General features: G+C 40.3%; 1 protein-coding gene across 2 annotated transcripts in view; it reads left to right on the top strand.

The window, feature by feature from the left end:
• The window catches only part of plagl2 (pleiomorphic adenoma gene-like 2), a 56,123-nt gene extending 29,782 nt beyond the window's left edge, over nucleotides 1-26,341 (top strand). For both annotated transcript variants that reach the window (XM_033628589.2, XM_078170295.1), the window contains exons 2-4: nucleotides 21,877-22,029; nucleotides 22,124-22,621; nucleotides 24,715-26,341. In XM_033628589.2, the coding sequence (XP_033484480.1) occupies nucleotides 22,284-22,621; nucleotides 24,715-26,200 (1,824 nt within the window). In that variant the 5' untranslated portion in view covers nucleotides 21,877-22,029; nucleotides 22,124-22,283 and the 3' untranslated portion in view covers nucleotides 26,201-26,341. The remainder of the gene's footprint in view (nucleotides 1-21,876; nucleotides 22,030-22,123; nucleotides 22,622-24,714) is intronic.
• The last annotated feature ends 557 nt before the right edge of the window (nucleotides 26,342-26,898 follow it).

Here is a 26,898-nt window from a genome sequence, read left to right as displayed (position 1 = left end):
CCATTTCATGCATTTCTGTGACACTGTTTTTCAGCACATACCAGACATTAGTCGTAATGGACATTTTGTTTGCATTCAGCAGTCTAATGGCTTCAAAAAATAAGACAATTGCAGTGTTAATCCAAAGACCTTTTCAGACATTGTGTAAATCTGAATAAGCAGCCTGGTCATTCTTGTGTAGCAGTCACAACGGCAGTCATAGCTAGAAGGACACTAGGAGAACGCAGACCTCTATATGCTATCTCTCAATGTTAACAAAAGGGTGAAAAAAATATGTATCCGCCACTTGATTCAGAACCACTTCACACAGTTTAATGGATGGATTCCTTCTTGGCCCAAGCTACACCCTTTCACCAAATTTCATGAAAACTGGGCCAGTGTTTTTTCAGTAAACCTGCAAACAAACTAACAAACTGAACCAAATATATAACCTTCTTGGCTGAGATATTACTTTTGATATTACTTTCACTGTTAGATTTACATAAAGGTAAACCACACACAGAAAGAAATGATATTCATCTTTTGTTCCTCCATCTATAATCACAACATAACCATCTCTTATGCACAAAGAAAATGAAATCATTTTAATAAACCACAAACAGTAAATGAAAAAAAATGTACATTGTTGATGAGATCCTTCTAAGATCAGAACCACGTGGATAAAATAATGAGTATTCGGCAAAACATACAACATATGAATTGGACAAGTTGTCTTGCTATACATTTGCACACAAAATATTAGGCTGATTGGTCCAGTTGTTTGTGACATTAGCCGCAGACAAACACATGCACACACACGATTAAAGATAGAACTATAAAATCTATCTTTATTGTCTATTCCACAGTAATCTCCGTATAAAAATCAGATATGGGTAGCAATTAGAAGTCTGAAACCAGACTACAAATGTACATACGGTTTAGTACCACCAAAAAAGTGCAGCTAGTACAGTTGCAATTAACTGGGGATTAAAGGTGCATTAACCTAGACAGATTACTGATTACCAGACAAAAATACTTAAAACTAAATGAAAACACAGCCAGTGGAGTGAGTTGATTTAACTTGAGAACACTGCAGTTTGACCTGCATCTTTATTTTGGAAAGTGGGGAATAACTCCACTGTAGTGTCAAGATAATGGGATTTATGCACATGAATTCTTGGAAAATCCTTGAATAACAAAATATATTTTATATATGAACAGTGAATCAAATGACTATGTGAAATGTGAAATAATGAACCCACAGATGATTATCACTCTGCATTTCCCCTCAGATCTATAAAGAGTGTTAGCGTTTTTGAGCTTGTTGTTTTGGTTCTATAGCCCACATCTTTACTGTTAGGATTCAGTCTCGCAGCTCTCATCAGCGTAGTTTTCAACAGCAGCAGGCAGCTGTTTCCAGTAATTGTTCTGGTAAACCCACCAAAGTGGAGCATTTAGCAGCTAAAGGACCAAATATTTCCTTCAGGAGAGCGAATGTTGGATGTAGATTCATCAGGGGGAAACAAACTTGACTCAAAATGAATGCTAATGTTGCTCTGTGTCTGCTTCATATGTAAATAAGCCTCTGTTAGCTAGCACATTACCTGTATCAACTTAATAAGGTGGTAATATCATTATACTATATATAACATACTAATGTATAATAGTATTTAGGTGTCAAACTTATTTTTTTGCTCTTATCAGTTGTCTGGTTAATAGATGAAATATATTTTCTTAAGAACATGTATTGTGACTTCTGACACAATATTGCAAACTGAACAGTAAATATCGTATGTTAATGAATGTTTGCAAGTGAGGAGGCCAGTGACTGTAAAAGTGTGCATGTTTGTTGTGTCCGCAGAAGCTCTGCTCTTTAAACATGTTGGAGAGAGGAAGAGAGCGAGGGGTTGGGGGGGGTGGGGATTGGCGTGACGCCCACTGGCACTGTGCCCACATCTCCGGCTGCTGTGCAGCTCCGTGTCACAGCCAGGACTCCCTGCCAGAAGGGCTTTCCCCAGAATCACCTCTGCACACACACACACACACACACAGATACACACACTGACTCCTTCACGCACACACACAAAAAACCCCACATGCACACACATGCCTCACACTCAGTCATGCTGCCCATGTGTTTAGTATCAACATTTTGATAAAGCTCTGGCAGGCAAACAGTACATCCTGCTAATGGTCTGACTTGGCAGATTTTTTTAACTGCTTACCAATAAAGAGAATGAAGTGTGATTTAACTAGTGTAAATGTAAACATCATAAATATCCTCTGTTGTGTACATGGAAATGCTGATGGCCTATAGATTTTCTAAAGTACTCCACTTACCTAAGTACAATTTTGAGGTACTTGAGTATTTCTATTTTATACTACACAACATTACAGGGAGAAACACTGTACTTTTACTCCTCTGCAATTATCTGACAGTTATACTAATTATTTACAGATTCAAATGATAAATAGTAAACATGGCTTTATAATTCTTTGACATATAATAGTTGAGCTGACAGAGAATTGAATTTCTCCTTGGGGATGAATAAAGTTATTCTTATTCTTATTCTTATATATGATCAGTAGGGCTGTCCCCTAATAGTTGAGCAAATGTCATTAGTAGGCAAGATTTCATTGGTCGCTTAGACACAGAAAACAACAACAACAACAAAAAAAACCCATGAAACTCTATTAAGAGCTGCGCATTGTCAAAACAAATGAAAACCTATATGGCTGGATCAAGTTAAAGATGCAGCATGTGTACGGCCCCTAATTTACAGGGCTTTCATCTGCAGTTATTACACAGGCTATTAACATGTCAGATCATTTTGAGAAGTTGAAGGACAAATGGTGATATATAAACTCTGCAGGCAAAAATTTGCCTATTATTCGTCGACTACAAACATGACGTATCATCTGAAACATTTAAGTAGCTACATGCCCATTAGCTGCTTAGCACAATCATTACTGCTTTGCCGACAGCGTCATTAACATGCGGCTCGCTCAGTGTGTGAGGTGCACTTGTAGATAACATATAGGCCTATGTAAATGAAGGTTCATTAGTACGGTTTTGTATTTCTCTGTAATGTAGCACAGTGTTAACAGTGTTATGTAGTTTATTTAATAGTAAGATTAAGATTAAAATGAGCTCTACCTCTACCAGCTACAACAAACTCAAATGCTGCTAATAATACTAGCCTATCTAAGACTTTTACATTTTTGTGGTATTACTACTTAAGCTTAAAGTAAAATATCTTCCCATTAATGTCCAGTGATACAGATGATTAGAAAATGTGGAAAAAAAAAGATTTAAATCTGCTCTGCCTAAGCCTGGAGGGGACTGTACCTTTGGTTCTGTGTTTGCATGTGTTTATCTGTCTGTCTGCAGCCAGTCTCACAAACTGCTGGATCAATCAGCCTAATATTTTGTGTGCACATATATGACTGTATGCTCAACTACATCTTGTGAAATCTGGTTTATTGACTGTTTTATACCATCATTTACTGCTGACTCCTCACTTCTCTTAACCAGCTGGTGAGGGGCACAAGTGAGCAATAAAATCAGGTAGCAAAAGCATAGAGCAAAAAGCATTTCTGGCAGTCGGCTTGGCTAAAAACAAGCCTTACCTAGTCATTTTTGGCTGTGGCTGTGACTGAAAAACTCACCCACATTGAAAAGTTTGGTCTCATAGTTAACCAGGGCATTTGAAGATTGATTCCATACCCGAATATATGATGTTCCAGAAAGGCGTGATACAAGACAAACTGGTCCAATTTTTGTTGTCTTTGCCGTTATCTTGACTGTAAGGGAGCTGGGATGGACAATTTACTGGGCAATGGGGGCTGCATTCATTTTCTAGAGCGGCTGCGATCAGCGTTGCAGCTGGACTCTGTCTGGTGGAGATCACTTTCTTTATATTCTTCTTATGTGAGGAAAAACTTTAGAGTGCTAACACTGAAGTGTTTATCTTTTAGGACTGCTTTGACTCACACTTGCACACGCATCCGTCATCCTATCATTTTTCAGAGAATGCCTAAGCCAACATGTTAATGATGAGAGGAGGTCGCTGAGAGAGATTTTTCTAAATACAACTACCCCCAACTGTTTTTTTTGCAAATTAGTGCAGAAAGAGAGAAAGAGATGCCCTGTTTGTCTTTGTTTGTGGAGCCAGTTAATTTTCTAATTAGTCTCCACCAAACCCCAATCATCGTTAAAGCAAGGATGTGTGTTACCCAGATGTCTCTCGATGGTACCAGCCTGCACTTGAAGTGAGACCGACAGAGAGAAATAGAGTGAGAAGTGAGGCTGATATCTGATAATAAAGACAGTTGTGGCAATGATGATAATGATGATGATACAATTTAGCGTCTCTACTAACATGACATTACACTCTGATGTGGTTTGTGTTTGTGATGTCTCAAAGGCTGTGCCAGCTTTTACACGCACATATACACACGCTGGAAGACTTGAAACTAGACTGCTTATTTTGATAGGTGCCTCCCAAACGGTCTGTGGTGACCACAGCAGGAGACGAAGGAAAGGAAACGACTAGAGAAAAGAGGAGAAGATGAAGCTCCTAATGAGCGCAGGCTGATATCAGGGTGTTTGAATTGGCATGCAGGACACACAGAAGTAAGGAAGTGAGGGATGAAGGGTTGAAGAGATGAAGGAGGAGCAGAAACACTGGCAGGGAGGAGGAGGAAGATGATGAGAAGAAGCAACGGAGGAGGAGGTCAAAACAAATGCGAGATAAAAGGGAAGAATGAGTCGGATAAGCTAAAAGGAGTTGGTGTGTTTACTTTAAGGTAGTTGTGCATCTTTAGTATTTATTTAATGTATTATGGGCTAATTGTCAGTGGTAGGAATCAGTGCAGTTTGGAGCTGTCAGTCGCTGTCTCCTCTCTGAAGAGTTTATCCTCTCTTAATTTCAAAGTGAAAATGGAATTATCCTCACTAGACTGATGCTGCAGTAAAATTTTCCATTTTTCAAAAGAGGATAAAGTCAGACATATTTGTGGAAACAGTGTCTAGGCTTAAAAGCATGGACAGATTGTGAGACAGTGGGTCCCTGGGCACAGATATTCAAAAGGCCCCACCACCTCTCCTACATAAGAGCAAGGCACACAGACTTTATGGTGTTTTTGCATCTCTTTGTCATTTAATGTCTCTTTGGGAGAATTTTTTTTGTCTTTTTTGGTTATTTTTTGTCTCATTTCAGTTCCTTTGTGTCTCCTTGTGGTCTTTTTGTGCCTCTTTGTGGATATTTTGAGTCTCTTCCTGGGTTGTACATGTTAATTTGAGTGAAATTTTGCAAGTGAAGGCCAAAGGGGCCCTCTGACATTTTGAGCCCCTGGGCTTGTGCCCAGTGGGCCCATTTAGTAATCCATTCATCCTTAAAGGGACAGTTCACCAAGGGCATAGAATTGGGTAGGGACAGTAGGAGCATATCCTTACCTATATCCAGTGACTCCTGAACTGTCCCTATCAAAAACACAGTTGTCCATCAGTGTCTAGTCAATGTATTTGGTACATAAAGCGTTAACAGATTTGGTTCTCTACTATGAGTCCTGCCTCCCTAACCCTGCTAATAGGATTGGCTTCCCTGTTTCTTGCTAACATATGAGGGCTCTGACACTGCGTATGCTTCCCCCTGAAAAGTGGAGGGAAGTGGTTGTGAGCTTCACTTTGTCAGAGGTGGTAAAGTTATCATTCATGTCAACAATAAACCACACAATAGTGATATTTCTGCCTGATCTGAAGTGTTCTCAGATAGTTTTGGTTTGGACAGTTTTCGTTAGTTTCAGAGGGAACTGTGAACATTCATGAGGCACGAGCCTTGTGTTTGTGACAGCGGGAGATGTAAATATTAATGCTGTGCTCCTTGGCTGAGTTGTAACTTTACCAAGCTCAGTAGTGTTAGGTAAGCTAGCCGTAGGTGCACGCCTCCTTCTGTGTGGTGAGCCAGTTACTGAAGATAATACCTTGTTGTGAGTAGATTCACGTAAACTAAACCCGCCAACCGTATCACTACGCAGAGGGAAGAGTGCATCTATTCATGGACGAGAGGCTCATGCTTGTAACAGCGCAGGATGTGAACATTAATGGCGACCTCCTTGGCTGAGCTGTAACGTTAGCTCGCTCAGTGGTGCGAGGTGAGCTAGCAATAGATGCACACTTCATTCTGCATAGTGATACAGTTGATGGATGTAGTTTAGAAAAAAAGAAAATAGTTCCTACATGAAACTGCTTACAATAAGGTCCGTGGATTATCTTCAGTAGCTGGGTCATGGTTTCTGTCAAGAGATATTGCTGTTCAGTTTTTTTTAATGTATTTTTTATGGTGCTTTGAGTACCACAAGCTGAGTGCCATCTAGTTCCATTATATTGGAGAGAAGGCAGACATCTCTATGGCTGATATCTCCAACACTCTGCAACTCACACAAAGACAATCTAGATTGATAAATAGCACTGCAGGCAATAAGAAAAATATGTATTTTTGATTTTGGGTTGAACTGTGCCTTTCAAGGCTCTGGGATTGGGGTTTCCCTTAGCCAGAGTTGACTGACATTTAGAGTTTAATGTCATATTTGCTAGCTAGCTCTGTCACATGAGCTTCTCTAAGTCAGTTTAGTCTCTCATTGAGCAGTTGTTTTTTGTCTTTCTGAAAAAATGAATTGTGTTTCATATTCTCAGACAAATTGGATCCACTTTAGCATCCATTGTCAGAAGTTGGCATCTTTGTTATTTTAACAAAGTTAAGCAACAGTTCATTTATTAGTATCTAAAAACTACAGCTCTCATCTCATGAATATTTCTCGTTAGTTAGGATGTCTGCTGCTTCGTGTGTGCATGTTTTTAAAGGTTTCATTGGACTGACATTTGCCGCCCTGTGCGTTCATGTAGGAAGTATAGGCAAGAACTTGTTCATGCATCTGTGTGTATGTGTGTGTCTGAGAGTGTGTGGCCTGTGGTCTCACTAACAAACACATTCCCAGTGTCAAATAGGCAGCTTGGACTCAGTGTCACCCCCGACAACCTGGCTGACCCCTGCATCCTCCTCACCAGCTCAACACAGCACACACACACACACACACACACACACCGGATAGATATATTAGTTGTTGAACAAGTAATGCTAGTTAATGGATGTCTAACATCCATGTGTGTTACTTGTTCTGCTACCATCACACTGTGCTTTGTAGTATGGTCTGCTGATGTTTTTGTGTCCCACAGTACAAACAAGTGTGTTGGAGACAGTCTTACAAGATTAATGAATGATACCATGGCCTGTGGTTACACCATTAATGTGTTCCTGTGTTGTGGTGCAGATGGATGCTTGATGCTTACTGGCTGTGACTGTACAATCTCAGTAGATTATCTGTTAAGATAAGAAGTGTTTGCAGTTCCCCCCTGAGGCATGTTCCACAAGTTTGTCCCCTTCATTCTTTTAATGTTTAAGGTCCAGTGTGTAGCATTTAGGGGCATCTATTGGCAAAAAATGGTATAAAACATGCGCAACTATGTTTTCATTAGTTTCTATTCACCTGAAAAAAGAATCGTTTTGTTTTTGCTACCTTAGAATGTGCCGTTTATATCTACATACAGAGCAGGTTCTCTTCTGCAGACTCTGCCATGTTGTTTATCCAGAATGAACACACCAAATACACGCTCTAGGCAGGGCCACACATGTTTTCGTGTTTTTGCATTGGCCACCGTAGCTCTCCTACATGCTCGGCACATGGGAGAAGTTTCACTTGGTTGCAATCTGCAATCTCACCACTAGACCTTTAATGCATTTCTTTGCTGTCTTCGGTTAAACGCTTGCTGAGTTGAGAGTATAGAGTGCTTTTCATTTGATTTTCTGTAGATTAAATTTTGGAATTGAGGTTGTTTTTATCATTTTATATATCCAGCTGCTATTTCTGCTCATGTCAACCACCTTGTTATTGTTAGCTGGGTATGTTATTTATTGTATCGTGCATACAGGTGCTTGGTCCACATGCATTTATCAGGCACCCAAAAATACTTTGGAGTAGTGAAACATTGGTCAGACAAGAACATAATTGCTTACACATAACATTACAATGCAAACAAAGAACTTGTTTCCCCTTCCAGGCTCTACAAATAAATTCTGCCACAAAAATGTTTCCTTCCTTAAACAGGACTCTAGTGTTGTGGCTCTAAGAATGGCAATGTTGGTCAGTCTGTTTGGCCCTTTGACCCAGACTGAAACACCTCAACAACCACTAGATTTTATTGAAGTGTTTGAATTTTGTACAGACGTTCTTGGTCCCCAGTGGATGAATTCTACTGACTTTGGTTATCCCCTAAGATGTCATGTAGTGCCATCATCTGCTCGAAATGTTAATTTGTTCAAAACTAATGACATTTCCATTATCTTGAGCTGTAGTTTGTGTGTTGTGCTAATCGAGTGGTGCAGGAACGAGTCCTAAAACCGAGAATTGAGTTAGCATTTTAGATCTCCTGGTTCCCGTGTTTTGAAGTCAGTTGAGTTTTTAAATGGGTTTTTAGTTAAATGCCTGAAAAGGAATCTGTGGTTAACACAAGCTTAAGAAACTTTCATGTTCAGTTAAGTAAATAGCCCATTTGTGAATTTTGAAGCTTTTGCGTCTTTAAAAGGGGCTAAAAAGTGGTTAAATGAGACAACAGAACATCATCACGCTGAATATTATTGCCGTAGTGACTTTAAGTCACATGACCATTGTTTAGTTTGTTTAAAGCCTAACATTAGCTTTTTACAAATGGGGATTGCATTTATGCTCCAGAAATGTGGTTGTCATTTGTGAAGATTATCATGGTGAACAAAGTATCACAAACCTTTTTCTGTCACAGAGCTTATTTTCTGCAGTAATCCAAAATTCAATGGAAAAATCCCACAGACTTTTTGTTGAGGGAACCAGGACAATGCTGACTTCTGTGTCAGCCTATTAAAAACCATCATCCCTGCAACACTTTATTAGCAACTGTTAGTATGCTAACAGGCCAAACTAAGATGATGAACAGGGTAAATACTGTCCGCTAAACATTAAGCATTTTAGCATGGCCACTGTGAGCAGGTTAGCATTTAGTTCATAGCACAGCTGTGTTGTAAGTGCAGCCTCACAGAGCTGCTCAATTGTGCCTCACATAAGAATCCACACTAAACTTGTTTGATATGTTAGAAATTTTGGTTTGCAATAAACTTAAGCACAACATCTTTCCCTATATATTAGGAACAATTTGCGAGTGAGTGTCATGAATATTAGACTCTAATCTATTGGTCCAAAAGTCCAGTGGCATCCCCAGAAATTTTTCATAGGGGTGGCCACTGATAATCATGGCGTGACACACCAAAACCAAAAGCCACAACTGAATTTCTGGAATTCTGTTTTGCTGTTGTGGTATATAGGCTTGCTGCAAACTATGTCACTATGGTAGTTAAGAATCACATAATGATTTACTTTGGTTTCTTATGGTTAATATCACTGATTATCTGAATAGACAATAGACTATTTCCAGCACAGTTAACATTTGGAGTTCCACAACAATCCTGTTTTTAATGTGTTATTAATTTAAATCACATTTACTGGGAAAAAGCCTACTCAACATTAAAAGTTAAGAGCTTGTATCAGGGTGGCTGTGGCCCCCCTGGCCACCCCTTGGTGGCATCACTGCTATAGTCATGTGTTTCCATCCCATATCCCCACTGATGACCAAAAGTGGTATGAATGAATAGCTCCGTAATGAACCGTTAGAATTTACAAATTTACAGAACCACCTTATCCTATTTATTTATTTATTCTCAAGAAATGTCAATGTGTGTTTATATCAGTAACCTGTGGTTAGCTGGTTGTTGGTTGAATCACTATTGTGTTCAATCAGCAGGACATATACATTCAGATGGAGTTGAAAACATCAGATGGTAACAGTACCAGTTAAGGAAAATGCATGTCTTTTTTTCACTGTGACATAACAGCGTTGTAAAGTCAGGAGAAGAAGGCAGTGTAGTCGTGAAGGTGTTCCTTGGTGACAGTTAGATGAGCCCTGCCTTCTTCCCCCCAGCCAGACCACAGCCTGGGCTATCTTTAGCCAGGACAGGGCAACGCTGCTGGTTTTATGGCCACATCCCGGCTCAATGTGGCTGGGACTAACTGTCGGGATGGGTGAGGGTTTGGCAGATTTGGTTTGGGGGGGGGGGGGGACGACTCTTCCTCTTGCCCTCCACCCTTGTGTTCCTCCTTCCTCCATGTGTAGAGCTTCACCCTGGCTCACAAGCAGGAGAGGAACTGAAACCTGGGGGAGGAGGGGGGAGGAGGGGGGAGAGAGAGACAGAGAGGAACACTGTTGAAATAGAGAAAGACTTCTGTAAGAAATAGAACACTCTGTATTTATGTGTGCAGCCTCTCCCCTCTGCAGTCAATTTAAAATGTTTTAATCATATATTAATGACAGAGCCTTTATTCATTCACTCTATTATTCCTCTTTACATAGATTTCAGGAGTCTATAGCTACACACTTATAGCCAAACGGAAATGACTTTGCTAATTTCTTAGGATTTTTTCATCCATCTCTAGACACAAATTAATTTCTTTGCACTTGAATTTTTTGCATTGTATTCGACAAATGAATAACATTAACTGTTTTGCATCTAAATATGTGGGAAGTGGCTTTTCATATCATGAATGAATGAATAAATGATTGAATGAATGAATATTTTGTATTTCACTTACATCCATCTTAACAAACAATGATTATTTCACACAAATTTTCTCACAGTCAATAACTGAAAAAGGAATAGGCCTAAGCCCAAGGCTTATTTCTGTCTATCTAATATTAACCAAAGGATAACTCAGAATATCAGCAATACCAAAGAAAGAAAATAATATAATAATAAATAAATGTTACATTTTAAAGTAAAATCCTCAATTATTTTACAATTAATCTTTTATATATATATATATATATATATATATATTTTACATTATGATCTGTAATTATTTATCATTTTCAGGCTTTTTTGAAACTCATAGTAATAAAAGTAATATCTTAGTAGAACAGAACAAGCAATATGAAAATATCAATGATGGCTCTGGGAAATTTTGATGTTTTTTTTTTTTTTCTATTTTCTGATGTTCTGAGTATTTTTTTCTGTAGAGTATTTTTCATTAAAATAATCACTAACAGTTTGTTTGCAGATTGTAAATGATAACAACAAGCAACTCCTTTCATAGAAAATCATATTATTTTACAGGGTTGTCATGGGTCCTTGAAACCTGGAAAGTTTGTGAATTTGACTAAAAAATGAAGGTCTTGGAAAATACAAAAAAATAGACAGAATAGAATAGAGATAGAATAGTGCTTGAATTTATGTATTTTGTGCAAGAATAGAAATTAAATTTCTTTTGATGTTTTTTTAACTTAATAGTAATTAGACTACGGTATGTGTCACTGCCTGCATGTGTGTCTCCTGCAGTTGTGTCAATGATGTTAAACGGTTGACTGTGAGCTTTAGTAAAACCTGCTTGTTCTCATTATTAAAATTCTGAGCATTGTAACAGTAATTAACGTTGATTCTTGTCTCAAACGATTGAAATGTTTGGTCCTTGAATTTGAGTACTGGGAAGTCCCTGAATTTCACATTTTAGCAGCTGGGGGAACCCTGATTTTAAATTGCAGATGGTTCTTTCCTGCAGTTACAGCTGTGTTTGGGTGTGCAGGAAAAATATGCCTTTTTTCCTATTTGATGCACCAGAGCTGTTCTCAAAATTATGACTGCAATTACCAATAATCTGTGGATTTCTTTTTCGTTTAGATATACTGATTAATCACTCATTCTGTAAAACTAAGCCAAACTAAGATATAAATGTGTATAAAAAAGTGTAAGTGAAAAGCAGCACATCGTCACGTTTGAGAAGCTGGAAACAGAAATAGTTTGACATGTTTGGTCAATAGTTGACCTGAACAGTAAAATCACTTCTCAAAATTGTTTCTGAACAATTTTTTTTCATTTTAGTTATTTTCTAAATGCTTTTCACCCAATAATACAAACACAATGAATATTTATGCCTTCGCACTGGCAGCAAGCGTGGCCGGAGGCAATATGTTTGTTGGTTGTCTGTCCGTACATCTGTCCGTCCCATTCTCATGAATGTGATATCTCAAGAATGCCTTAAAGTACTTTCTTCAAAAATGTTAACTTGAACTCAGCAATGAACTGATGACATTTTAGTAGTCAAAGGTCACTGTGACCTTGCATCCGTCTCATTCTCACGCACACAGTATCTCAAGATGGCACAAAGGAACGAAGTGATTTAAAAATGGTAGTTGAAGGTCAAGGTCACTGTGACCTCACAAAAACATGTTTTTAGCCATAACTCAAGAATTCATATGGTAATTATGACAAAAATTTGACATTATGACAAAATGAATGTCTAATAGAATAAATTATGATTTACATCTGTCCGTCCCATTCTCATGAATGTGATATCTCAAAAATGCCTTAAAATGTTAACTTGAACTCAACAATGAACTGATCACATTTTAGTAGTCAAAGATCAACTTCACTGTGACATCATAATGTTCTGCATAAAACACTTTTCTGGCCATTATTCAGTGTCTTATCTCAGGAACAGAAGGGGAGACATTCAGAAATTGAATTTATGACACTAATCTTGAAACTATGCTCATTAGATAGATCTTCTGTGCTGTCGGAGGGAAGATGTGTGTGATGCATTCATTCTTTCACAGACAGGGATGTAAATTTTAACTGTAACTTGACTGGTGCATGGAGGCATACCACCATGAGGCGGTAATTCTGTTTATTTATTTATTTATTACTTCATTATTTAAACTGTTTTTGGCTGAGTAGTTGTGTTATCCATTTCTATATGTTCTTTCTGCTGCCATAAACACCAAAAGTATAGTTTATAGTGAAGTCATTTTTTAAAATTGCTGTAAAGTTTTCTGACATAACTGAAGTGAGCTGATGGCAGTCATGCTGCCTTCATCCTCCTTGGCTTCCAGGCTCGGTCAAAGTGGTTAGTAAAGCATGACCTGTCCCCCCACCACCACCACCCGCCCTCATTGCTCTCTGAAGTCACTTGACTGCTGCAGAGACCCCTGACTTCAACATTGCAAGTGACTCCAGTTTTTCCCTCCCTTTTTTGTCATCCTTTATCCCTCCCTTGTTCACCTCGCTTTCCCCCCTCCCACTCTGCTCCCTGTCTCTCTCTCAGCCTAACTGTGCTGGGCCTTTATCTGTTACTTGGTTTACTGAAGCTTTCTCCCACACTCTCGCAATCTTTATCAGGCTGCTTCTATCACGTCTTATTTCCTCTTGAAAACTCCCTCCTTTGGCACACTCCCTCTCCAGGTCCATCTGAATTTTGCACATCTTGTTCACATTTAACATGCTTGTGATGGGGGTCTTGTGATGCTGTGTTAGGTACTCTTAAAAAATCATGACAATGCTTTCCTCTACATTGTGTCATACATTTTTTTAAAAGGTCAAAACATGAGATAATTTTGTCATGTTTAAAACTGACAATTGATTTCATCTGTTTTATTATTATTATAATTATGATTATCTTAGTAAAAATTTATTTCTATTATTATTAGATTTAGTTTCATTTAACCTGGAATAAAATTATCGCTCTAGCCAAGATATGCAGCAATAACAATGACTTCCAGAAACATAAATACATATTACACAAAGTATGCCACAGAAACAGAAATGAGACTGTAAAATCTTGAATCACATTTGTTATTAAAAATTTCCTACTTAAAACAACAACCTGGCAACCTAAAACAACCCAAGAGCTTTCTGAAACTATAAAAAACAACAACACGCCACCTCTGAAAAATAAGAATTGAGTACTCTCCACAAAAAAGTTTTAAAACTGAGAAATAATCACCAGGTGTGGAAGCACTGGTCATTTTGTTTAATAACATGTGTAATATGTACAGTTTCATATGCAGGTTTCAAATTAAGCATCAAATTAACATCACAACTTTAAAAACTGTAAAAACACACAAACACACACACACTTCACCACCCCCCTCTCCACTCGAGTGCGGCTGTTGTCACCTAAGCTCCGAACGGTGAACTCACTTTCTATATTTAGTTTGTTTGTACTGTATAGTTTAGTCAGGCTGCTTCTGTAGCCACAGCGTCCTGCTATGTGGATCACAGTTCTGCAGAGGCAACCAGCCCGCTCTAGTCTGGCCTGGTTTGGCCCGGCTTCGTGCCATCAACACCACAAAGAATCGGACGAACCCTGAAACCTTCCTCACATGTTGCTCAGTATGGCTGCGGCAGGCAGTGAAGGGGTTAATACCAGTCACTCAGCATGCGGGAGCCGTGGCGGGCGGGCAGGCAGGCAGTGCAGAGGCTGACCTCTGACCCCTCAGGAAAGGAATGTGGAAGCTCTTTCATCCAGGACAGAAACCAAAGACACCCAGGCGGTTGGAAAGTGGCGGTTCAATTCTTGCCTTCAGCGTTTTTGATTAGGAGAAGTAAGCAGAGGTTCCATGCGAATGTGCTGTGGAGTGTTTGTCGTAGCGGCATCTGCCATTTTGGAATGAAGTTCCATCCTGCAGTGGTGTGTTTCTTACTTTGTGATCACTGCAGTGATGGTGAAGGGTGATAAGTGGTTTGAAATGGCTGCAGTTGTGCTGGCGGAAAACCCTCATTATAAAGCACTGTGTGCTCTGACCTATAACCTTCTACCTATACAGTGTGATTGTACAAACAAGAGGGATTTTTCCATTGGATTTTGGAGTATTGCAGAAAATAAGCTCTTTGGTAAACAAACGTTTATGATACTTGCACGTTTTGTTCAGCAACATAATCCTCACAAATGAACACAACTTTTATCATTTTTGATGCATAAATGATATCGCCAGAAGTACAAAGCTAATGTCAGGCTATAAACGAACATCCCTACCACAACAAGGCTGTAAAGCTGTGTTGGGTGTGATGATGCTCCGTAGCTTCGAAATTCACGAGTCGGGTATTTACTGACATGTTTCATGTCATAGAACAAGTCATGGAAGTTTCTTAAGCTTGTGTTAACCACAGATCTGATTTCATGCATCTAACCAAAATCATTCAAAAACCCAGACGAGTTAACTGGGAGTGCTAAAGTACTAACTCATTTTCAGGTTTTAGGACTCATTCCTGGAGCACTCTTTTGGAACCTAGCTTCATGTTATCGTTGGTCTGGTTTTTATGTAATCTAGAGATGAAGCAGAGTCAGTGTGGGCATTGTTTGTCTGGGCAGGACCAGTTAAGTAGAAGCCTGTAATTTAATTGGATATGCTGCTACTTTGATGATGATGAATAGATGGTAGTTTACACAGCTGTCTTGTTTTCTGTTCACAGAAAATGAATTTTGTCCTATCCCTGTATCTTCTTGGGACTGAGTGCTAAAGGACCAGCACAGTAAACCTGGGGGTTTATACCTTAGCTTATTATCCATTAGATTTGAGCAAAGCATCACTGAAACAAATAGCAAGTATTTGTCATGGATCACCTGATTTAGACAGAAAGTCCAAGTGTGTTCTAAGCATCCAATCCATCTCTCTCCAAAGCATTGAAGAGAAGCATGTGCCTTGTTATGCCGAGCACTAGGAAGCTCTCAATAAATGAAGAGAGTTAATTTTCACTTTCGATGTGCTTAAACATGAGTCCTAGTGAATGCACTAGATAAACTCTGCATTGAAGTTGGGAAAATATTTGAATCATACAGAAGTACTAATGTTGTTATGGATATATGCACACTTACATAAGGGCAGCAATTGAAGCTGTGAAACTACTAATGAGAAAAAGGTTAACACACAGATAAAAACTTTAAATGACACAGCTTTGGCGTGTGTCCTTATAAGCTATTGGAATTTCTACTGATATCAAAACAAAAATTCATCTACAATTTAATACATTGTAATATATGATTTAAATTCGTTTAACCACACCAAATTTAGTGTTATGGTGGAGTCAAAAGCTGTGAGGGTTGTTACCATTACTCTACTGAGCTAAGCTAATAGAAGTTAGCTTTTAGCAGGACTAGTGTAGCTGTATTTTTCTCCATGTTGACTCGATTTAGCTGCTGCCAGATTTAATTATGTTGTAAACAACTGAATTACAGAGATGCCTGTTCAACTAAATTGAAATTTTTAAATTATGACGAGAGCTAGGGAGAAAAAAAGGATAAGGACATTTTGGTTTAGCTAAGGCTAGCTTTGGCAATCTAACTTGCTTTGGTATAGCTTTCTTAAATTAAATTAGCTGTCTGTTACATATGCAGTTACTTTTTACAAAGAGTGCTACAAGTGCTAAAACCCAGAAATAAGCTAGCATTTTTGCACTTCTGATTTCCTTGTCTCAAAGTCAATAAATGCCATAAATTGCCATAAAGTGCCATAAATTAAGTTTGTGGTAGGAATGTATGTTAGTGGATTTTTTTGCCAGTATCCAACATTATATAACATATATATGATATATATAACAACTAATTTGGCTGATAACCAATACCAATGTCAATATATCCACTTTTTTCCTCACCTAATTTTAGTGATAATCAGGTCTCTTCTGTAGTGTAATTAACATCATATTATGCGCGCATACTCTTATCATGATGACCCACCAGCAGATGGAGACATGAAATATAATACTTTTCCAGTGTATGTAAAATTAATTCATTGTGCAAAATAAGAAAAGGCATGTTGGGCGATTCTATTTTCAACCCGATATTGGCCGATAGCAATGATGTACCGATATTTTCAGAATGTTGGTCGATGCCGAAAGTTCATTATCGGCTAATACTAATCGACTGATACCAATGACGTGCTGATATTATCGTGCATGCCTAGTTAGACTTTCACGTTTACATAAACATAAAAACAGTAAATACTACAATCATAAGTTTTGTAGTTTTATTGTGTATTAAAAAGGGCAGTTGCTAACAAGTGGCTAAATGAGCCTACAAGAACGTCATCACACCAAACACAGCTTTATATCCTAGTTGTGGTGGCAATGTGGTGGTAGTTCCTTTATATGTAAGCTTTTTATTTCCAGCAATTGTTTTTACACTTCAGAACCCATAAAAGTGGTGTTGGTTTATGAAGATTATCTTACAGAACAAAATGTGTAAGTTTATTTTCTGCAGTAATCCAAAATCCAATTGAAAATTCACATTTTTTGTTGTTGTTGTGGGGACCAGGCTGATGTTAATTATGCATTCCATTTACCATCTGAAGTTGGGGGTCAGAGCTGGGAATGACATCAGTTATACCGTATTTTAGCACAGCAAGTCAGAAAACCACAAGATGTTGTTAGCAATACCAGTTCTATCCAGGTTAGCCACTGTAAGCAATATCAGTTGATAACGACAGCTCATGCTCTATTTTGCCCATACAAACACTGTTGCAGTTTACAGATAGACATTAGCCAGGACTGTGTTAATGAGACACAAATAAGACAGAAGTGCTAATAAACAGCATTGTTGTTCTGACTACTGTTGATGCACAGACCAGCCATCTTGGATTTTGAGGTTGGGGTTGGTGAGATCCATGTGACTTTATGAGTCGGATGTCTGACTTCACGGGGATTTCTAGTTGATATTTTTCACAGTGCAATTGGAATGCACCAAAATTTGTGGTTGGCCTACAAAAACAACGTCACCTCTGCAGCGTTTCATTACAGTAATTGGAGAAAAATTATGCTTTTATTCAGGTTAAAGTAAAAACAACAAAAAAGTTAATTCATGCCTATTGCACTGTAGTGTATAGGCATTTTCCACAGAAGACATTTTGACATGTCACAGTAGGAAAAGCACAGGTGTAAATAATCAGATTAATGATGGTTGAATTCCATTTAGCTGCTTCAGTTTCAGGTTCCTGTTACTGTGTGTGCTGGCTCACTGTCACACTGTCATGACTTACTGGGGCACTTGAATAGAACAGAGCCACCATTAATGGTATAATTAGTAACACCTGTGCTGTTTCTGCTGTGACAAGTCAAAATGTCTGCTATGAAAAAGGTCACATTTTAAAATAAAACCGTTTTAGGAAACATGGACTTTTCTTCTTTATTTAATCAAAAAATTTAATAAATGTGTCTGTGATTCTAGTGTGTGTTTGCTTTTTCTGATCAAAGTAAGCACAGTTTTTTTGTAATGAAATACCCGTATTTTCCCCCAATAAAATTCAAGTACATGACTATTTATGTCATTTTCATGGAAAGCCTGGAAAAGTCATGGAATTCCACTAGTTAATTTTCCAGCACTGGAAAAGTCATGACATTAGTAAAATCTTTTTCAGAAATATCATGGAATTTTGTTATGTGCATGAATGAAATTGTTACAGTTATCTTCTATAAATAGCCTTTCATTCATTGTACCGTAATGACAAATTTAATTTCTATGGCTTTTGACGTAACGTTCCTCTTTTTTGCGTTGATATGTGACAGTTTCTTTATTTTCTCCATGCGTTTTGTCTCCCTCCAAGTATGTCTGGTAGCTGGAATGATAGAATAATGGATTTTGATTCTGATATGTTTAAATAACACTGCGCAAATGGGGCAAGGAAAATAATGTTGTGACCGTGTGGTTTCCATACCCGTTATTGCACTGCATTTTTGAGATGGAGTACAGTAATTGACATGGGTAGCCAAGGGCGTGCAATTGTCACTTGGACCGCCATCGCGCACTTTGGTTTTATTTTAACTGCTCTGAAAGTAGAGCATGGAAGGTACAGAGCATTATGTTTGAAGTGGATCATTACTGACTGAGGTAGCATTGATGGTCAAATTGAATGATCAGTAGTTTGGAGAGCTATGTCAGGTAATGAGAACAATTCTTTTTACTGAGTTTGAATGTTATGTATACATAATGCAAGCATAATGCTGTTGTTGCATAGGTCAGTCATTTGGGCTTGTTCAAACCTGAGGGCATCCATGTGTGAAGTTAGAGCTCCACATGGCCTGTCATGGTGTGCCCTTTGTGTTTAAGCTCTATTTGGTTTATTTCTATAACTTGATGGTGTGGACTCTCTTCATTGTACTGTATCTGCCTGTCTGTGTGCGCGCCTTTGTGAGTGCGTTTGAGCATGCCGCTTGTGGGGGTGGGGGAGAGGGTGTGTACATGATGTTGCATTCGGCGTGACCAGAACTCTGTGTGTTGCATGTGCTGTTGTGTGCGGAGGAGAGAGGCAGGGAGACACGGCATGGTTCAGGCCAGGAATGTGCGATGTGGGTAGGCCTTACAATAGAGCCGGGCTCCCTGAGGGTGGTCAATGGGACGGGTGTCACCCCCCTGCACCCTCCCTGCTGGGTGATGACCACCACACATCGCTACAGCTGTCAGGTCCTCTTAACCACCGCTGTAAACACACATACATTACGAGGACAACTGCACATGTATGGACGCACTGAGACATACGTGAGCACACAGGCACGCATGTGCTAAAGTGCAGAAGAAATTACATGAACACTCACACAGCTCTCGCGCAGTGTGTACATGTGTTAGCCACATGCACCAACCTGTGGATACATGTTTGTGCATTGTATGTAAACATGTAAATATAAACATCTGCAAAAGCACTCAGAGCAGATTCCAACATATTTGCTGTGTTTCTTAACTCAGTGACCTCTCACACAGAAAGGATGCCTTTACATGTGGAGCTGTGTATGTATATGCAGACACTGTGCATGTGTGTGTGCATTCTGTCACATATGCCCACATGTGTTTACGGTACTTATATGCACTCTCGATTCACGTGACTGGCACTCGGAGCATTGTGATTTGCGTCATGTCCGCTCAACCTTGGACTTAGCTGGTGTGTTAGCGAGCAGGGGTCACAGAGGTCACTGAGGGTAAATAAGGGAATGCAGAGATGACAGGGAGAGAGAGCTCAGCGGTCTTTCGGGAGTTAATATAGTTTGTGGTTTATTTTAATAAACAGCTGCGGGTCGGTAGCTGTTTCGGTGCAGTTTTCACTTAAGCTGCCCACTTTTTCACCTCAAAGTTTGCCACTGTTTTCACTGGTGTCAGGAATTTGTTGAATTCAGGTTAATAGGTAGTGCTGGTTCTAGGAAGTTTGTGGCATAAACATTGCCCACCCCCTATCCTTCTCCAACTGCCGCAGCCCACCCTCTACCCAGGGGGCTGTGTGTGTTTCTGTGTTTCCCCAAGGATTACAGGAGTCTTATCCAGTTTCATAACAAGTACATACATGTACACACATAAACACACACTAAGCTGGCTTTATGCACTCTTCTGTCATCTGAAGACACACATGACAAGGGGTAAGGCTGTATTATTTCATTCAGTCTTCACATTTGGTTACACAAGTAAAGGTATTACAGTACGCTGTGTGTGTGTGTGTGTGTGTGTGATTGAGAGTCATCATTCTATAAACAGCCTTTTTTTTTTTGCTAAACCTTTACAGTTTGTGTCACGTCAGTCAGACTTGTCATTCAGCTCCCCCTAGTGAGCTCAGAGGAAAGTGGAATTTTGCAAATGACAGATTATGATTCAAGTCAAACCTGTTGAATCAGGGGCTTGAGAGGTTTCATTTTCATTTTAGGTGTCTGAGGTTTTGAGTTGTTGTCTACATGACTGCATTTTGTTACATTTGTTTTCAGAGCTTTAAAGGAATACTTTACCCACAAATCTATTGTGTGTATCAGTTAGTCATGCTGTGTTTCCTTGAATTGAAAGAAAACTTTGTTTTTCTTGCATGCAAACAAATGGAGAACATAAATTTATTGAATGGGGACCACATTTAACAACAATGAAACTATAACAAAACATCCTTATAGAATCTCTGACACAATCTGTGCAGTAAAATTAAAGTATCATTTATCTAGTCCAGGGGTCAGCAACCATAATAAAAAAGAGCAGTTTTTGGCCAAAAAGAAAGAAAATCTGCCTCCAGCTGCAAAACATATTTGAGCCTGATAATGAAGGAAACACAGCTGTTGAAGGCTTAATTATCCTGTCAACATAACTAAGAGGTCTGAATGAGCATTCGTTAATATGTTTTCCCACAAAGTGGCTCTACATTGGGCTATATATGATTATTCAGTACTTTTAACTTACGGCGTTGTCGATAAAAGCGAACAAATCTGTCCATTTTTGGACAGAGCCTTTTCATTTTTTGGATTTGGAAGCCATAGTAAGCCTATCTGGGGAAACTCGAGACTAGACAACGCTACGAGGGTTCATCAAAATTTAGAGGAACGAGGTGCCAGATCACAGACATGTGATGCACATTTTAGTTTATGAGATGTTAAATCATTTTGTTTTTAGTGTGTAAGCTACAAAGTTTTACAAATGGAGAATGTGAGAGTCACTTTAGGCCTACAACAGTGATAAAATATAAGAGCCAGAGCCGCAGTTTGACCCCTGATCTAATCATTTGCTCAGTACTTCCCAAACACATCCTTTTTTTTTTTTTTTTTTTTTGAAAAATCCTTAATGTTGGAGTCTGGCTTTGAAGAGAGCACAGATAAGTTTCACCTTCAGTTCAGTTTAGTTTTGAATCGTGAGGTTTTAGCGAAAATGGACGTGTCTGGGAAGCACTGAGCATACGACTGGATAAATTAGACTGGATTATACTGCAGGACTTGTGTTAGAGATTGTAAACTGATGTTTTTATATAGTTTTGCTGTTAAACTTGGTCCCCAATCAATCAAACAATCAATATGTTTGCCAAATTCCCTGGAGCCATGCAGCAAAGTTTTCTTAACCAATTCAATGTAACATGGCATGGCTAATTGATATACAAATGGTCATTTTGTGAGTGAAGTATTACTTAAAAATAAAATAAAATGACACTGAAATCACATTTGTCAACTTATCGTTGTGTTTGTCATGTTTGCTCTCTCCTTGCAGGACAGTAAAAATGCAGAGCAGTGTTTCCCACTCACCGCCAACCATAGCTGTTGGGACTGGGTGAGGAGGAGAGAACAAGAGATTGAAGTAGAGGAGCGACTAAAGTACAGAGAGAAGGCAAGTGCAGAGACAAAAGAAGGACAAGTTCAACAGGTAAACAGTTGATTTTATAAGGAAAATATGTTTAATGTTGCCACAAACTTGGAAACAGTAAACTTCAAAGTATGTATTTTCTGTCTCATCCCAGATTTTGTATCGATGTTTCCGCTGGATCGTTGGCCCTTCCTGTGAGCTCTTGAGTGCCTTCTTTTTCGACAGCCCTTCCCTACCCAAAACTTCCCACGTTGAGCCTGCAAGGCAGGGGAGCCACAAGTGAGTTTTCATGGCAGCGGCACTCTAGGGCTGCCATGGCAGCTGCTGCCGCCGATGCCTCACAACGTATTACCGCACTGACGCCGGAGGAAGAGGGACGACGGACTGCCGCCAAGCTGTTTGGGAGCGCAGCCCCGCTGCCACGGACAGAGAGAGAGAGAGAGCGAGAGAGGGGGAAAGAGAGAGAGAGGGAGAGGGAAGAAGGAGAAGAGGTAGGGAAAGCGAGTGGGAACGAGTGTTTGGTGTGCGGGGCCCTGTTTGCCTCACAGGAGAAGCTCCGGCTCCACGCCTTGAGTCACACAGGAGAGAAACCCTTCCACTGCTCACAGCCACACTGTCCTAAGGCCTTCAGCTCCAAATACAAGCTCTTCAGGTACTGAGAATTCATCACATTCACATCCTTTAAAAAACAGTATGATGCATGGCGTATTTAGCTTTCTTAGACTCTCCAATGAGCAACTTGAGAAAGGCTTTAATTTTTACATTGACTTAATGTGTAAACCTGAAAAAGTAAACACTTTATCATCAGAGAGCAAAACTGAATTATCTTTTCTATCAATAGTTCTAGCTTGACTATTTATAAGTTAAAGGCATCACCAATAATAGCAAACCCACTCAGAATTATCACCTGACTCCGCACTTCCCCTCAGCTCTACAAAGAGTTTTAGCATCTTTCAGCTCATTGTTTTGGTTTCACAGCCTGCAACTTTAGTGTTTTGATTCATTAGTGTCATTTTTAGAGACAGCAGGCAGCTGTTTCCAGTGAGCTCTGATCAGTGTACACTACTTACCCTGCTCCAAACAGCAGACAGACAATGTTAGCAACTAGCAGATGAACATTGCATCAATCAGCAAGCTGAAGAGCCAGATATTTCCCTCAGTTGGTGGAGACCAAAGTGAATTCAAATGAATGATACTGTTGCTCTGTAATGGCTGGAGGTGTAAATAATCACCTGTTGCCTTATCAGCTTTATTAGTTTTCCCACAGTGTCCAAAAAAAAGCCAATGAAGGGGTGCAGGAATGAGTCCTCAGTTAGCATTTTTGCACTCCCGGTTCCCTCATCTCAAAGTCAGTGGGTTTTTTGAATGAGTTTTTGGTTTGATAGCTATGGTTAACACAAGCTTCAGATATTTTATTGTTTTGTTCTATGACATAAAATAATAAAAATTCTTAAAGAAAAAGAAGTAGCTAAATGAGACTATGGAACATCGTCACACCGAACAGGGCTTTACAGCCTCGTTGTGGTGGTGACATTAAGTTATGCGACCGTTTGTTTACAGCCAAACATTAGCTTTTTACTTCTGGCGATTGCATTTAGGCTTCAAAAATTATCAAAGTGTTCATTAGTGAAGATTATCTTGCTGAACAAAATGTGTAGGTATCACAAACTTTTGTTTGCCACAGAGCTCATTTTATGCAGTAATCCAAAATCCATTGGGAAAATCCCATTGGCTTTTTGATGAGGGAACTCGGGCCATGCTAACTTCTGCTTCGGCTTACAAAAAACGCAACTGTCATTGGTAGTTACAGACCAACGCAGCTGACATTTTCACAGCCAGCACCCCATGTACATGCACCCATCTGTGTGCACATGGTCATGTATGGCTTGAAAATGAGGTGTGGTCATACGCATTGTTGACAGATTTCTATTCAGGGCAGCAGAGAGCAATCGTACAATTGATCAACAAAAACCTGGTTTTAAGTCAGAATGGTGCAGTATTTTCCAACTATTTGAAGTGTGCATTACAACATGTGTGCGCTTGTTACACACACAGGGATGTTTGCAGATGGGTTGCAGGTGGGTGAAATAATATATTGTTAATGAGGAGAAGATAAATGACATTCTCTAAAATGTGAACATAGCAGAGACAAAGCATAGCTGCTGTCTCACAATATTTGCTGCAGGGAAGATACTGCTCTTACTGCATCACTCTCAGCAGAAGAAGAATTGCACTTCTCCAATTTACTGAATTTGCCATGTAAAGGGAAAGGGAAGGGGGATGATACCCTGACTAATTCTTTTTATACCCAAAACACACCTATGGTTAATTTAGGGACTAAATATAACCTTCTTGCCCCTTGAGTCTTACTTTGCTCCCAGATTCCGCCCCATTTAACTGTCAAAAGTGGAGTCTAACACGCCCTAAATGCACTTGCACCATGCACTTCAGTCCATGCACTATAGATTGTTTAAATAGGGCCCTTTGTCTCAAACTCATCAACATACTAGGATGTTTGGAATCTGGTGAATCACAGGAAGTGGTTCCAAAACCCATTTTGGGTCCTGGCTGCAAACCACTGTGACTCATTTATGTATATATGGACACAAGGGGTTTGACTGAAGGGAATTCATGCCTCACTTTAGCCTACACACCACTGACAGACTGCATAACAAATGTGACAACAAGACAAGGAATGTGTAACTAAAACAACCCAACAATTTACAATCTTTCTTTTTCTTGTAGGCATATGGCCACACACTCTCCACAGAAGACCCATCAGTGCTCGTATTGTGAGAAAATGTTCCACCGCAAAGACCACCTAAAGAACCACCTGCAGACCCATGACCCCAACAAGGAGGCCTTCAAGTGTGAGGAGTGTGGGAAGCACTACAACACAAAGCTGGGATATAAGCGCCATGTGGCCATGCACTCTGCCACAGCAGGAGATCTCACCTGTAAAGTGTGCATGCAGAGCTACGAGAGCACTCCCGTGCTCTTGGAGCACCTCAAGAGCCACTCTGGGAAGTCTTCTGGTGGCGCCAAGGAGAAAAAACACCCGTGCGACCACTGTGACCGTCGTTTCTACACGCGGAAGGATGTGAGACGGCACATGGTGGTCCACACGGGTCGAAAGGACTTCCTGTGCCAGTATTGTGCCCAGCGCTTCGGCAGGAAGGACCATCTGACACGCCACGTGAAGAAGAGCCACTCGCAGGAGCTACTGAAGATCAAGACGGAGCCTCCTGATATGTTAGGTCTTTTAGCATCTGGGTCACCACCTTGCTCTGTGAAGGAGGAGCTCAGCCCCATGATGTGCGGCATGGGTCCCAATAAAGACCCCATGATGGGCAAACCGTTCCCAAGTGGGGCCCCTTTTCCGATGGGCATGTACAACCCCCACCATCTCCAGGCCATGTCTAATTCTGGGGTGGGTCACCCACACCCGTCCCTGATGCCCAGTCCCTTGTCTGCAGCTATGGGCATGGGCTGTCACATGGAATCCCCTGGACCTCTTCACCCACACTCCCATCACCACCACCATCATCACCACCATCACCACCACCACCATTCCCCTCCGCTGCCCCCACACCACCAGCCTCCGGCTCCCCAGCAGCAGCACCAGCCCCAGCCAGCCCCCAAATACCAGCTGGGATCTACCTCATACCTGCTGGACAAGCCCTTGAAAGTGGAGATGGAGAGCTTCCTCATGGATCTGCAGAGTGGCTCGCCAGGCCCGGTTCCCTCTGCAGAGCCACATGCTGCTGCCTCACCCCCCAAGGACGGACTGGAGCCCACCTCGGGCCTGGTGGATGAGCTTTGTGGGGATCACCTCCTGTCCAAGAGCCCTGCGGTGATCGCTGAGTCTCTGTGTGCTGCTAACATGGACTTCTCCCACCTGCTGGGGTTCCTGCCCCTCAACCTGCCTCCCTACAGTGCCCCTATGAGCACGGGAGGGCTGGTGATGGGTTACACCTCATCCGCGACCCCCTCCTCTTCTTCTTCCTCTTCTTCCTCATCTCTGCACGCTGCCGAGCCCCATGCTGCAGCAGTCGCCGCGGCAGCAGCTGCCGTCGCTACGGCACCTCTTACCTCTTTGCAACCGCAACCTCAGGAGCAGCAGAGCTCCAGCGGGGGTCTGGGCCTCGGACCCCTGCACCCCCTCCCACCAGTGTTCAGCTCCAGCCTTAGTACCACCACGCTGCCTCGCTTCCACCAGGCCTTCCAGTGAGAGAGCTAGCCTTCTGCCCAGCCCAGCCCCACCCAGCCAAGATGGTCCCCATACCAGCCTCAGTGTGGATATTTGGGGTTGTGGCTCTTGAAACGGCCTGGTGATGAAGTTGGAGAATTAGAATAAGTAAATACACGAAAATGAACACTTAGAAGCCTTAAATGAAAGTGCACAAAAGCTTTTGATTGAGCCTTACAAGGAAGTTAAACTCCTTTGAACAAAAAGGAAAAGGTGAGAAAAGAAGCTGAAGCAGCTTTTATTTGGGCTTTTTCCCCCCTTATCCTATAGTTATAACAATGTATTAACCCATCCTTTTTATTTCCATTTACTTTCCCTTTTTATCCCCCTTCCATCCCCTATTTAGTAGTATAGAGGGCAGGATCAGTAGGCCAAAAGGCGTGGTACTGCATACTTTAAGTAATAATATAAAAAAAAAAATCAAAGATAATTTTTAGTGAAAATTATCTGTCTTGTTGTGACCCAGAAAAAAAATAGTTTGAAGTGGATATTTTGTTTTACTTTATTTTTCTTTTCCATATGTAAAAACATGGTAGAATGTGTCTCATCTTGAGTTTTGAACCACCCACTCTAATAACCTAAACGTCATGATCAGTACAGAGAGTCTTTCCTCTCTCTCTCCCAGTGAAGGAATGAAGAGATACAGACATTGAGTCGAACGATTGAAACCTTAACTCTAA

This window comes from Epinephelus lanceolatus, chromosome 8 (genome assembly GCF_041903045.1).
Source record: "Epinephelus lanceolatus isolate andai-2023 chromosome 8, ASM4190304v1, whole genome shotgun sequence".
In the NCBI taxonomy this organism is placed as follows: Eukaryota; Metazoa; Chordata; class Actinopteri; order Perciformes; family Serranidae; genus Epinephelus; species Epinephelus lanceolatus.
The sequence above is the reverse complement of the archived record's forward strand: the minus strand, read 5'-3'. Positions and strand labels throughout refer to the sequence as shown.